The sequence below is a fragment of the Microcebus murinus genome, chromosome 3, assembly GCF_040939455.1.
Source record: "Microcebus murinus isolate Inina chromosome 3, M.murinus_Inina_mat1.0, whole genome shotgun sequence".
NCBI lineage: Eukaryota > Metazoa > Chordata > Mammalia > Primates > Cheirogaleidae > Microcebus > Microcebus murinus.
In genome coordinates, this window is record NC_134106.1 from 19,342,646 (window position 1) to 19,356,727 (window position 14,082).

At 35.8% G+C, this 14,082-nt stretch overlaps 1 protein-coding gene across 6 annotated transcripts in view; it reads right to left on the reverse strand.

Moving 5' to 3' along the window:
- The window catches only part of ITSN2 (intersectin 2), a 150,000-nt gene that overhangs the window by 109,896 nt on the left and 26,022 nt on the right, over window positions 1–14,082 (reverse strand). For all 6 annotated transcript variants that reach the window (XM_076000587.1, XM_076000589.1, XM_012788100.3 and 3 more), the window contains exon 2: window positions 9,464–9,527. In XM_076000587.1, coding sequence (XP_075856702.1) covers window positions 9,464–9,494 — 31 coding nt within the window. In that variant the 5' untranslated portion in view covers window positions 9,495–9,527. The remainder of the gene's footprint in view (window positions 1–9,463; window positions 9,528–14,082) is intronic.

Genomic DNA, 14,082 nt, shown 5'->3' on the forward strand with positions numbered 1-14,082 from the left:
GGATTACAGGCGTGAGCCACTGCACCCGGCCGATCTCTGATACTATGTCTTTTATCTCTAGCATTTCTACTTGACTCTTCCTTATAGTTTCCCTCTCTCTGCTGAAACTCCTCTTCTGCTCATGCATACTGTTTTTATTATATCCTGTAACATATCATTATAGCTAAAGTCGCTGCCTAATAGTGCCGATATCTGGGTCATTTCCGAGTCTGGTTTTGTTCGTTGTTTTGCCTCTTGACAATGGCTTGTATTTTCTTGCTTATTCATGTGTCTCGTAATTTTCTGATTGGATACTAGACATCAAGTAGAACAGCAGAGACTGAGGTAAACCGTGATGCCTGCACATAGGCATCCCTCTTCTTCCGTCAGGCCATTAGTGCAGGATATTGAGTCACAGTTTCTCCAATTCAACCAGAGTTACATTTTTTTGGTTGCTATGGATATCTTCAGCATACCACAGACTTTAAATTCCTCTAGAAGTGGAAAGACATTGTCTTGTGCTAATGGTAGGAGATAGGGTATTAAGGAGTTCTTCTCAGGGTTAGTACTCTTCCTTCAGTTTTCATCTTCCCCAAATCCCTGCAAAAGAGGCTTTCTCTCATGCTCTTGCCTCTCTCCCCAATGGTAGACTGTTACAACTTGTTACTTCACCTTAGGTTTGGTTTTTTAAAAAAAAATTTTTTAAAGGCAGGGTCTTGCTCTATCACCTAGACCAAAGTGCAGTGGTGCCATCATAGCTCACTGCAGCCTGAAACCGCTGGGCTCAAGTGTTCTTCTTATCTTAGTCTCCCGAATAGCTGGGACCACTGGGATGCACAACACCCAGGCAATATATCTTCCTTTCCTTTCTCCTTTTTCCTTTCTCTTTTCCTTTCCTTCCTTTCTTTCTTCATTAATTCATTCACTGAGACAGGGTCTCATTCTGTCACCCTGGCTAGAGTACAGTGGCGTCATCATGACTCACTGCAACCTTCAACTCCTGGACTCAAGCCATCCTCCTTCCTCAGCCTCCAGAGCAGCTGGGAGTACTGGCGCACACCACCACATCCAGCTGACTTTTCTATTTTTTGTAGAGACAGGGTCTCACTCTTGCTCAGACTGGTCTTCAATCCCTGGCCTCAAGCAATCCTCAGCCTCAACCTCCCAAAGTGCTAGGATATGAGCTACCACGCCTGGCCTACCCTTAAATACATCTTTACTTTCTTCTTTCCATAAACCAAAGCAGGGGTGTGTAAAGGAATAACAAGAGAGGGCGCTGTTTCTGTCTGCCTGTTCCTATCTAACCATTTTTGTGACTTAGGCACACCTCAACCCTCCTTACCCTTTATTTACTTATGATTTGTTGTAATAATGATGTATATAAAATTGTTTACAAAAATATAAAGTATACAGCAGGCAATACCTGACCAGTCCCAATGTCCTACACTGGAAGTTTTCAATCCCTGGTTGTATATTAGAGTCACATGGGGGAGCTTTGGGAAAAAAGCTATTCAAACCCAATGCAAACCAATCAAATCAGAATCTGGGGGATGATGTACAGGCTTCAAAATTTTTAAATATTTCTCCAGGTGATTCTAATGTATAGCCAGGCTCAGAACCACTGTCCTATATAAATCAGGTTGCACATTGCCTCCTCTCCATTTTACCTCCTCCTCAATAGTCTGCTACAACTCCACCCCTTCTAGCCAACTCTAGACAACAAGCAAATAGTGCTGTCCAAAAGCAAGAAAAATGTGGGTTGGCTGTCACAGTGAATTATGTGGGCCAGTATCTTACAAATTCCTCCTTCTAAGGATGATACTTATATCCCTCAATTCTAGTCTGTTAAAAGATGAATTAATCTCACCTCACTCAGCCGGGCATGGTGGCTCATGCCTGTAATCCTAGCACTCTGGGAGGCGGAGGCAGGAGGATCACTCAAGGTCAGGAGTTTGAAAGCAGCCTGAGCAAGAGTGAGACCCGTCTCTACTAAAAATAGAAAGAAAATAATTGGCCAACTAAAAATATATAGAAAAAAAATTAGCCAGGCATGGTGGTGCATGCCTGTAGTCCCAGCTACTCGGGAGGCTGAGGCAGAAGGATTGCTTGAGCGAGAGTTTGAGGTTGCTGTGAGCAAGGCTGACGTCACAGCACTCTAGCCCGAGTAACAGAGTGAGACTCTGTCTCAAAAAAAAAAAAGAAAAATCTCACCTCACTCATTTTTTCTCATACAAATACACAGATTTTTTTAAACCTCCTTTATCCTACAACTGTCTCAACTCTTGACCAGCTCTCTCAGAAAAACAACTTCTTCTATCACTTATCTATGAAGACCAATAACAACAGTAGACAGAGGACTTAGTAGTAGTAGTAACTATTATTAACTTAGTATTACTTTATGCCAGGGACCATGCTAAGTATATTGATATTATCATATCCAATTTTACAACACTGTGAGCTAGGTTTTGTACATATTACAAATAAAAAAAACTGAAAAATAGGTTAACTAACTTACTGAACATCATACAGCTAATAGAATTTATAGCTAGAATTCGATTACACTTCAGAATATAACTCCAAGGTTCATGTTCTTAACTTACAACACATTGCCTCCCTGATAACTCTGACATTTTAGTTTAGCAGTATTATTTTGGGCATTTAAAAATAAGTAATAAAACATAAAATAGATACATCTAAACTGATATTTAAATATAAAAACATGAGTCTCTTTTAGCTTTCAAAGCAACTGAATTTCCCTTTGGAATAATGTACCTTAGTAAGTTTTTGAACATTTACTATATAACAAATTTTACAGGTAAAAAAATGTAAATTGTGATACTACCATAAACTTGCTTAATATTTAAAAGGAGAAAAAAACATTACAAAATAAAAACCAAGGATAAAAGGAATGCTAGTAAAATATCCCTATCTCTAGAAAGTAAAGACTTAAGAATCCCATGTACATAACATCCTCTTTCTCAACCCTTGACCTGCATTCCCTTTACTTGGACTGATGTTCATATCATCCCCTTTTCATTTCAAACTTTATTTTTCAAGGTCCAGAGCAGGTGTCACTTCCTCCAGGAGGTTCTTGACACCTCCAGGTCACACTGATTGCTTCCTCCTCTAGATTCTCAAGAGACTTCGTACTTCTACAGAGCACTTAGGATGATGCTGTAATTGTTTTTTGTCCATCTGTTCCACCAGACTGTGAACCCTGGAGGACAGGAGCTTTGAGTGTTTATTCTACTATTCTCAGAGCCAGCAGGGTACTCAACACAGAGCAAACACTTAAAAATGACTGATGAACAAATAGAAAAAAGAGGAAGTAGAAAAAATGAGAAGAGAGGCAAGATCAGGACTTGAGGAAACATAAGAGTCACTTATAAACCTTTTTGCTGTACATCTTTCACATATGGTTCTACCAGCTCTTGGAGGAGGTCTCTGTAAAGCTCTATATATTCAACTTCACAAATAACCATCTATACTTCACTTCTGACTACCTTTTCAGTTTATTCAATTTCTGCCAGTAAGGAACCAAATATGTTTAGATATATAAACTCATACATATTTGTTACTTGTATTTCATAAAAATCTGCCTCACAAAGGCAATTTTCCAGGAATGCATATCATTGAAAAGTAGGGGCTCACTATAATTTTTAACACTAATATGGATTAAACAAATTTTTCTTAGCCCCGAATGACTGGATTTAAAACATCTATAAATATCCCGTCTTAAAGACAAGTTTTAAGTTTAGAGTTAAAAATAAAGAAACAGATGTACTGAAGAACTACAAACCTAAAATAGCTAAACCTACATATTTTCTAAATAAAGAAATACCACATATATAGTAAAAAACCTATTTGGTTTATCAGTTTATTAAAAAATAAATTTAAAAACCTGTCAAGATTCCTGGGACTAGAAAGGCAAGTAGTGTAGCTATAGAATTAATTTAATACTGTATGACTTTGGGAAAAAAATACTGTGTGACTTTGAAAAAATGATCCTGATTTAAAAGTAACAAAAATGACAAAAACAAAGGATGACAAAAATGCAAGTGGTTCACCTTTATTGAGCCTTAACTATGTGTCAGGGACTCTATATGCAGTAACTCATTGACCACCACCACCAGTATATAAATGAAGGCACTATCACTGTCCTCATTTTACAGGTGAGGAAACTAAAACCCATGGCAGTAAAATAACTTGCTCAAGGTCATACAACTAATAAGTGGCAGAGATGAGATTAGAACCTAGGTAGCCTGACTCCAAAAGTTGTGTGCTAAATTCCACACTGTACTATCTCCCAACATATACAGCTAAGATGCTTATGTTCGCTGTACCTTAGATATCACCCCTATAAACTACGAATATTATCTAACTCCACAGGTTGTCGTAAAGATTACATGTAGTATGTAATACATCTACATTAAAATAATACTAAATATCATTTTTCATTTATTAGATTGACAAAATAACAATAGATAACATTTAATGAACCTTACATATCAGGTACTTTTCTAAGAGCTTTACATATATTGCTTCAATTAAGTCTCATAAGAATCCTATGAGGTGGGGGGGAAATGGGCATTTATTGAAACCTTAAAATCTGTACCCCCATAATATGCCAAAATAAAAAAAAAAAAAAAAAAAAAGAATCCTATGAGGTAACTATTACTATCACTGTTTTTCAGAGAAGGAAACAAAGACACAGATAGATAAAATAATTTGCCCATGATAATGAACTTGGTAAATGCTGAAGGCAGGACTGGAATCTACTCAGGCTTAATTAAGAGTTTTAAACTATCTGGCTTATTGTGACAATAATCTTAATTATTGTCACAATAACTAAAATGAAATAGACACATAAATATGTCATCAGTTGATTTTCAGCAAAATACGAAGATAATTCAATGTGGAAAGCATAGTCTTTTCATCAAATGGTGCTGAAAAAACTGGACATCCAAATAAAAAAACAAAAAAAAAATCCTTTCAACCTTGTACCATATACAAAAATTAACTCTAAATGGACCACAGAACTAGAACAGTAACTAACTAAACTATGAAACTTATTGAAGAAAACACAGAAGAAAATCTTTGTAACTTTGGATTAGGCAATGACTTTTTGGGGCACAAAAGGTAAAAACAATTAAAATTTTTTGACAAATTAGATTTCACCAAAATCTGAAATTTCCACTCTCTTAAAGATACTGTTAAGAAAATGAAAAGACAAACTGCAAACTGGGAGAAAATATTTACAAAACATATTTGATAAAGGACATGCATATATAAAAAACTTTTTAACTCAATAATAAGAAAATAATCTCCCTCACCCCCAAATGGGTAAAGATTTAAACACATACATCAGAGATCTATAGATGGCAAATAAGCATGTGACAAAATGCCCAACGTCATTGATAATCAGATACATACATTGAAACCACAAAAAAAATCATTACAATCCCTATTAGAATGTCTGAGATTTAAAAAAAAACACTGACAATACCAAGTACTGACAAGGATGTCAAATAACTAAAACTTTTAAATATTGCTAGTGGGAAAGCAAAATGAGACAAGTTACTTCAGAAAACAGTTTGGCAATTTCTTATGAAGTTAAATATACATTTACCATACAATCCTACAAAAGACTCTTAAGTAAATACCCAAGAGGAATGAAGACCTATTGCTATATAAAAACCTATTCTCTAATGGTTATAGCAGATTTAGTCATAATCATTATAACCTGGAAATAACCCAAATGTGTTCTGTAGCTGAAAGGATAAACAAATTGTGGTACACATTTATACAATGAAATACTACCCAGCAATTAAAAAGGAAAAATGCATGCAACATCATGGATGAATCTCTAAAGTATTTTGCTAAGTGACAGAAGCCAGACACAAAAGGTTACATATTCCACTTACATGACACTCTGGAAAAGGCAAAAGTGGACATTGGCTAAGGGTGGGGGTGAAGGGGTACAAGGGAACTTTTTAGGTGATACAAACGTTCTATATTCTGATTTACATGACTGCTCACATTTTTAAAACTTCATCAAACTGTATGCTTAAAAAGAGTGATTTATACCTTAAATCCAATAAACTCAACTTAAAAATAAACTAAAACAAAAAGATAAAGCATCTAATTCATGCCTGCCACATGGAGGGTACTCAATAAATTAGTTTCCTTATCAACCCCATCTCAGGGAACAATACAATCAAAAAGAAGTCAGAGCATTCAAATCTTTCTCAGGCTCTTCCCCTTCTGGTAAAGGTACTCTTGCCAGAAAATACTGAAAGTAAAGCTTTTTAATCAGAAACCTTAAGACTATTTTAAGTCTGGAAAGTCTGGTTAGGAAGGCTTGAGAGCTGTTCTAACATACATCAGTATATATCCCCAGGCAGTAACAGACTACTGCTATTATCCTAAGATGATAGAGAGTTCTGCAGCATCAGAAGGATTACTGCATCTATGCTTATCGCATCATGATGCTTTCTTATATACTATTATCTCCTCACATTTCTTTGGCTATCTGTCTTCACAGTGGCCAACTCAACCTATCTGTTAATGTTTACTGCTTAGTTCCTCATGACTCCACCCAGCATCCTTGACACCTTCATATTCACTCATTCAACAAACATTTATAGGATACAAAGGTGAATAAAATGAACCCATTAAAGGAGCTCACAGACTTTCTAAATTTAAGAGATTCCATATCCCTGTAATATGCTGAAATAAAAAAAAATAAAAATAATAAGAGATTCCATCAGCCAAGAAAATCACAATTAATATCACCTACAGAATAAGAACATTCTAGGATGGGCACAGTGGCTCACACCTATAATCCTAACAGTTTGGTAGAGCAAAGCAGTAAGACTGCTTGAGGCCAAGAGTTACCAGACCAGTCTGAGCAAGAGTGAGACCTTATCTCTACAAAAAAAAAAAAAAAAAGTGACAGAAATATTAGCAGGACATGGTGGCCCATGCCTGCAGTCCCAGCTACATGACAGGCTGAAGCAAGAGGAATGCTTGAACCTATGAGTTTGAGGTTGCAGTCAACTATGATGATGCCACTGCTCTCTAGCCTAGGTAACAGAGTGAAACCTGTCTTCAAAAAAAAAAGAATAAAAATGTTCTAAAGCATTATGACAAGAAATTTTTTTGGATACTTCACTCTAGCCTTTGCAACAAAGTGAGACTTGTCTCAAAAAAGAAAAAAAAATCCAATACTTCAAAAAAATTGACCATATTAAAACATAAGATATGCATGCTCTAATAATTTTTCAGGGTCTCCTCCACTCACAGGGGTTGACCTATTCCTCCTCTGGAATGTACTAAAAAACTTAAATTGAATATTAAAAGCTAAAAAAAGGAAAAAAAGAATTTTTCAGAAATGAAAAGATAACACAGAAATAAGAAAACTGGGAAATATATGTAATTCAAGCCAATTTTAAAATAGTTGATTCAGGGCAGGTGCAATGGCTCATACCTATAATCCTAGCACTCTGGGAGGCCAAGGCAGGAGGATTATTTGAGCTCAGGCTCTACTAAAAATAGAAAGAAATTAGCTGGACAACTAAAAACATAGGAAAAATTAGCCAGGTATGGTGGCACATACCTATAGTCCCAGCTACTCGGGAGGCTGAGGCAGAAGGATCGCTTAGGCCCAGGACTTTGAGGTTGCTATGAGCTAGGCTGACGCCACAGCACTCACTCTAGCCTGGGCATCAGAGTGAGACTCTGTCTCAAAAAAAAAAAAAAATACAAATTCCTTTGTGTGGAACATGGAAATCCTTAAACTTGGGTAGAGCAAGTTTCTACTACAATTACTGCCCTGGTTTATACATATACATACACACACACACCTATTTTTTTTAAATGATGACATACATAGATATACATAGATATATATATATATATAATCACTCATTATGGAAAAAGTAATCATTTAATTTTTTTTTTTTTTTTTTTTTTGAGACAGAGTCTCACTCTCTTCCTTGGGCTAAAGTGCCATGGTGTCAGCCTAGCTCACAGCACCCTCAAACTCCTGGGCTCAAGCAATCCTTCTGCCTCAGCCTCCCAAGTAGCTGGGACTACAGGCATGTGCCACCATGCTCAGCTAATTTTTTTCTATATATTTTTAGCTGCCCAAGTCATTTCTTTCTATTTTTAGTAGAGACGGGGTCTCGCTCTGGCTCAGGCTGTTTTCGAACTCCTGACCTTGAGTGATCCTCCCCTACCTCGGCCTCCCAGAATGCCAGGATTACAGGCATAAACCACTGCGCCTGGCCCTATTTAATTTTTAAAATTGTCTGTGGCATCAATCTTTATAATACCACATCATTTCTACAACTGCAACAATGCTCACATGAATCCTTAAATAAGAGGTTCTAAAAAGGCAAAAAACAATAAAGCCCTTACCTCAACCCCATCCTTAAATGACACAGAATCTTACCACACATTAGAATTTGATTCCACTTTTTATGCAAATAATTCATTTCTCCAAAACTTTCCTAAATCCTAAAAATTAAAACTTTAGATATACAACATGCATTTTCTTTATTAACCATGTATGGATTTGGCCCTCTGACTGAAAACATGTTACAAGAACAAAGATGCAATTGATCAAACACTAGATGGTAATAACAAAACAGAATTGCCTTGTGAAGACGGTGGAACAGTGAGTCTTCCCTTTTTTTAATGTTTTTTAATATTACTCTTTTCAATTTAAATGTTGAAGGATTAATGACTTTAATCTCTATCTCTATAAACAGGAGTTTACCTACAATTAGCTAATGAAATATACCACAAAATTGGTAAGAACTCAGTATCTAGATTTCTTTAGCGATTTATAAATATAATGCATGTTCTCAATTAATTCTAAATGACATACACAGTAACTGAATGCCAATTAAAGGTAGTTAATTTGTATTTGGGAAAAGAATTAAAACTAGAATCAGAACAAAAGTTTTAAAAACTTCTCATTATTGAAAGTACCTAAACATTTTCTTTTAAAAACATTTCATATTAAATAATTACATACATAATCCTTTATAAAGGGAAAACTTAATCTTATATGCATATTACTAAATGAATCTATATTGGCTTCATCAGTTTGTGATCATCCTATGCTACCAAGACATCTTTAATATTCACCCTATAGCACTTTGCTTTTTGTCCTCCAGTTTTATGCATCAAACGCAATACACCTTTAGATTATTCTTAACTGCTCAATGGCAAGCACACATTCCAGATGATACCACAGAACATGCTTATCCTGAGTCATGGGATTTACTACATAATATTCTAATAGAAGATATATGCAGTGTTCTGAAATAAACTACTAAATATTTTCAACAAGAATACTTTACATTTTATATTTGTAAGTTTACAAAAAATTACCTACACTAATATTTTTAAACCTCTACCAATAAAAAAAAAAAACCATAACCTGCTTAACTGCCACAAGCACAAAGCTGCTTACCATTCATAGCTGTGGGAAACTGAGCCATCATGGTCCTGAATTTTCCTTGCTAGCTTTCAGCCATCTGCAACATAAAAACATCGTGCCATTAATAATACAACGAGGGCAGATCACAGCTTAGAGCACCAGCAAAGCAGGAGGAATGTCTGTCCCCTTCAGCTCACACTTCCAACAGAAAACAATGCAGAGCTTTTGCTGCTGCTGAACAGGCAGAATTTACATTTGAGTAAGGGCAGGAGATTTTGTTGGGTAATGGTGCTGCCTTAAAAAGTCACATATTTAATAGCAAATATTAAATAAAGAAACCTTCGACATAAACCAACATTCTTGTAGAAATTAATATGGGAGAGAGGAAGGGCTATTATAATTAGGGAAGAATTTGTCTCAGAGAGATCAACTGTATAAATTAAGCATATAAGAGTACCATGTAAATCCATAATACTCTTTTTCTGAAAAATTCCCAAACAAGAAAAATATCCAAAATAAATGTAACATAGCTGTTTAATTAAACTTTACAGGTTTATAAAATAGCCTAAACGTAATTATTAAAATACATACATAATTATTAAAATACATATATATGTTTATTTAAACATAATGAAATGTGCTGGGCATGCACTATACACTAGTAAGAGAAGGGATTTTGGAAATTAACAGCTCTGGGTTCAAATCCAGCTCTGCTATTTTCTAGTAGTGAACACAGAAAAGTTATTTAACCTTTTTCAAGTCTCAGATCCCTCATCTATAAAAATACTTTGTAAGAGTATTGTCTTTTTAACCACTTCGGTACGAGCATCAACTATAGTCGATAGCCACAGATGAACTGAACGCCTACTTTAGCCGACAGCCGTGATATGAGTTTTCTAATTTTTCATTTATCAAAATAAAATTGTGAGCATTTAAAAATAATGTAATGAAAACATATATGTATATGTTACCTATTCTGATTTACATTACAAGTAAAGCTGCCTGTAAAGTAAAACAAGCTTTCAGTGCTTTAAAGCTTTCCTCAGGACACAAGAGTAAAAACAGATTCGTCGTCAATGCACAGCACACAGTATCATGCGGACTATGAGTGCCAGCAGTGGGCAAGGTTTCGTACTGTACCGAAGTGGTTAAGTATTAAACATAATCTGGTACATTGCCTGACACATGGTAGATGTTTAATAAATGGCTGCTATTTTGCAAATGTCCAGGAAGGGAAAGTGCAATACCATTTTGATCTCTGAATTCATTATTTAACTATGAATAAACTCCAAATTTGTCCCATGAATCCTGAAGATAGGAAGAGTGATGGCCTAGCAAATGTACAGTAATGTTCCTAGTAATTAAACCATGGATTATAATATTGCAGGAAAACACTACTATACTAAAAGACTACTCATCTACTTTCCCAAATCATGTAAATATTAATATTGTCAGAAGCATAAGAAAAATACTTGCACAGGCCACTTTAAACAAAGAAGGCATAGAGTGGTACACATAGTGGAAGAAGGTGTCACTGGAGAAGCTGGCTGACTAGCTGCCAAGAAATGTTACAAGGTGCCATTATCTTAGTGAATTCAGTGTGCTCAAGGATCTGGTCCTCAGCTTTGATGACCCAGAAATATGACTGTATCAGTACAACCACCAAAAGTGACTCACAATAACCAAGAACTGGTATCCAATTCATTTATTTACGAGAGAACTGACAGCAACTTTTCTCACTATGGAGCAAGCTAGTTTATCTATTAAATTTTGACCAGATCACTGTGCAGTGAGCAAAGGGAGTTAACTATGATTAAAATGGCAAATGGCATCCAAAATTGACAGCCTGATACATCTACCTATACAGCAAGCATAAGACAGGAGGAGTAAACCTCCAATAATGCTTTCAATGGCAATAGGGAGGGGTAAACTTTCATTAATGCTTTGAATGACACTGCCAATTTTACTCTTTTGGTTCCCAGCTTTTCTGTATGCTGCTGTATACCATCCTCTCTCTCAAAGTATACAGTTTTTCTTTAGATGTTAATAATCTTTACTGTCATGGAGCTTTAAGCCTGTACAGTGGCCCCCAACCTTTTTGACACTAGAGACTGGTTTCACAGAAGTCACGGATGGGCAGTGGCTGAGAGGTTGCTAGCTGGTCCCTACCAGGCTTCTGACTGGCCCAGCAGTTGGGGACCACAGTTAGACTTAGACTTCACCTGTCACCATACTCTTCCAGGGTAGAAGGAAATTTCACCCATGTACAAATTGGTTTTCTTAAACTCCAGGTATTGGAGTTGTTTGCTACACAGAAAAATGCCAAAACCATGATTAGAAATTGCTAAAGGAGGTATTGTGTTGAGTCTTAAAGGATGAGTAAGAATTAGTTATAATGTTAAGAACCTTGGACTTGACCCTGTAGCTGAAATAATTTTTAATGGTTTTAAGGAGAGGGACACAGTCAGATTTCATTTAAGTGAGAGAACCAACTGTGAAGAAAAAAAACAAGACTAAAGCAGGGAGGTCAATCAGAACAGATGAGAATTAGTATCTGGCACCTGATCTAGAACAGTGGCAGCAGGGACAGAGAAGATGGGATAAACTGGAGAAACAGTGAAGAAACAGTGAAGTTGTTCAAAACAAACAGAACTCTGATGACTCTCTGGATATGAAGGATTATGAATAAAAAGAATCAAAGAGATGACCCCCAGAATTATAGTTTGTGAGACTAAGCGCATTATGGTATCACCAGCTAAAAACATGAAAACAGAAGGAAGTCCCACAAATCCAGTTATGACTACAACTTCCTCAAATACAGAAATTCTGCAAAAAAGTATTACATTTTACTTCCTCAACTTTAAATTATCATAAGAAATGTTAAACCAAAATAAATTATATGCCTGCAAAGAAACTATTTACTTACAGATATGCAGTAGCAAGGGGTCCTATTTTATTAGTTCTCTGTGGCTAAGAAATTTTATTAATAAAAACATGTGAGAAAACCTGCCAAAAGCATTACATATAGTTTATTTTATAACTCTGCATTACATACCCAAGATGGCTCAGACAACAGAAAGACAAATGAAGAACAGGATCCCATGGTTACAAAGCCTTAATCTGTTAGATCTAGGTCTAAAACTTACAGATCATCCATCTAAAACCTTTGGTTAGTCATCATGTATTCTGTGAACACAACAGAATGCTACATAGTACATGCTCATGAATCACAGGCATAATCTTGAAATAAAACCAGAGAATGAACAAAATAATATAATGGACAGAGAGGGGAAATCCTTTGGGTACAAGCTGAAGGTACTAGTATTACAGAGCCTTCTGCGCCTGGTATGTGAGATTTAGCTACTCATGCATGTAGGCACCATATTATATTTAGCATTTAAGTATGTATATAACATCTGGTTGACTATGGCAACATCTAAATATGACAGCACATTTTGATGGATACCATTTTGTATCTGTTACCTTTATATTCATTCTCTCTGCCCAAGTGTGGAATAATTACCTCATGCTTAACAATTCTACTGGATGAGTAGAGCTTAAAGAAAAATAATTATGATTGAAATTTTGAAAATGCAACAGATACATAAGACTTTGTTTTACATTTTTTAAGAACCAATTTTGTTTACTTTATGTAATCATAATAATTAACGTTTACTGAGTATTTACTATTAATTCAATATACTTCTATCTACTAAGTGTCATACTCCATGTTCATTTAGAATCTAATATGTTCCAGGTTCTACACAAGGAGCTTCAGACGCTAAGCAGAAGCAGCTTGTAAGCTAGTCTACCAGGTGCCAGATACTGCTAGGCACCTTAGATAATACTCATCCTCCTCACAACATCCCTACAAGGCAGATGATATTGTACTCATTTCACAGATGAAGAAACTGAGAAGTTAAATTACTTGCCCAAATTCAGTATGTCAAGAACCAGAAAGCAATCCCAAGCCTGTGTAATTCTAAAGCCCATGAACTTCCCGTGGGCTTTATTTGCCTTTTCCTCTCTTAAACGGAGATAATAACTAATGATGAGTGGGTCCTCCGTTCCTGTAAGCAGCAGGTCAACTTAATGTTGGTATATTATAGGGGAAAAGAAAAACAAACCAAGGATGCCTCCCAACACACAGAACAACATCAATCACATACAATCAAATTAGAAAGTGCTAATTGTTTCTTACCTCTTGGTATGCAATTTGGAGTAATCACCAACGGTAATTTCAACAATGTGGAAAATACATTCACGAGAATATATTTTCTCAGGAAAATATACATAAAAAGGAGAAATGCTAGAATAGAAGTAGGAAATCCTTCTTCTACAAAGGGTAAGACCCAGGAAAAAAGAATCATAGCCCTTATAAGTAAAAAGTAGCTCAATAAGGTTGAGGTTTTTGTTTGTTTAGAGGCATAGAATTATAGAAAGAAAGAACTTCAGTAACTATTTAGTCCCAAACCCTCAATTTTCAAGATGGGAAAACTAACAGATTTGTAAAAGCTTACAAGTTAATAGCAAAGGTCCCAGAAACGACATCTCTGATGTATATGTCTTGTGCTCTGTTTTCAAACAGCTTTCCAACATGCCCAATCATATCACCTGGGATATTAACTAATTCTATAGATTTCCAGGCCCAT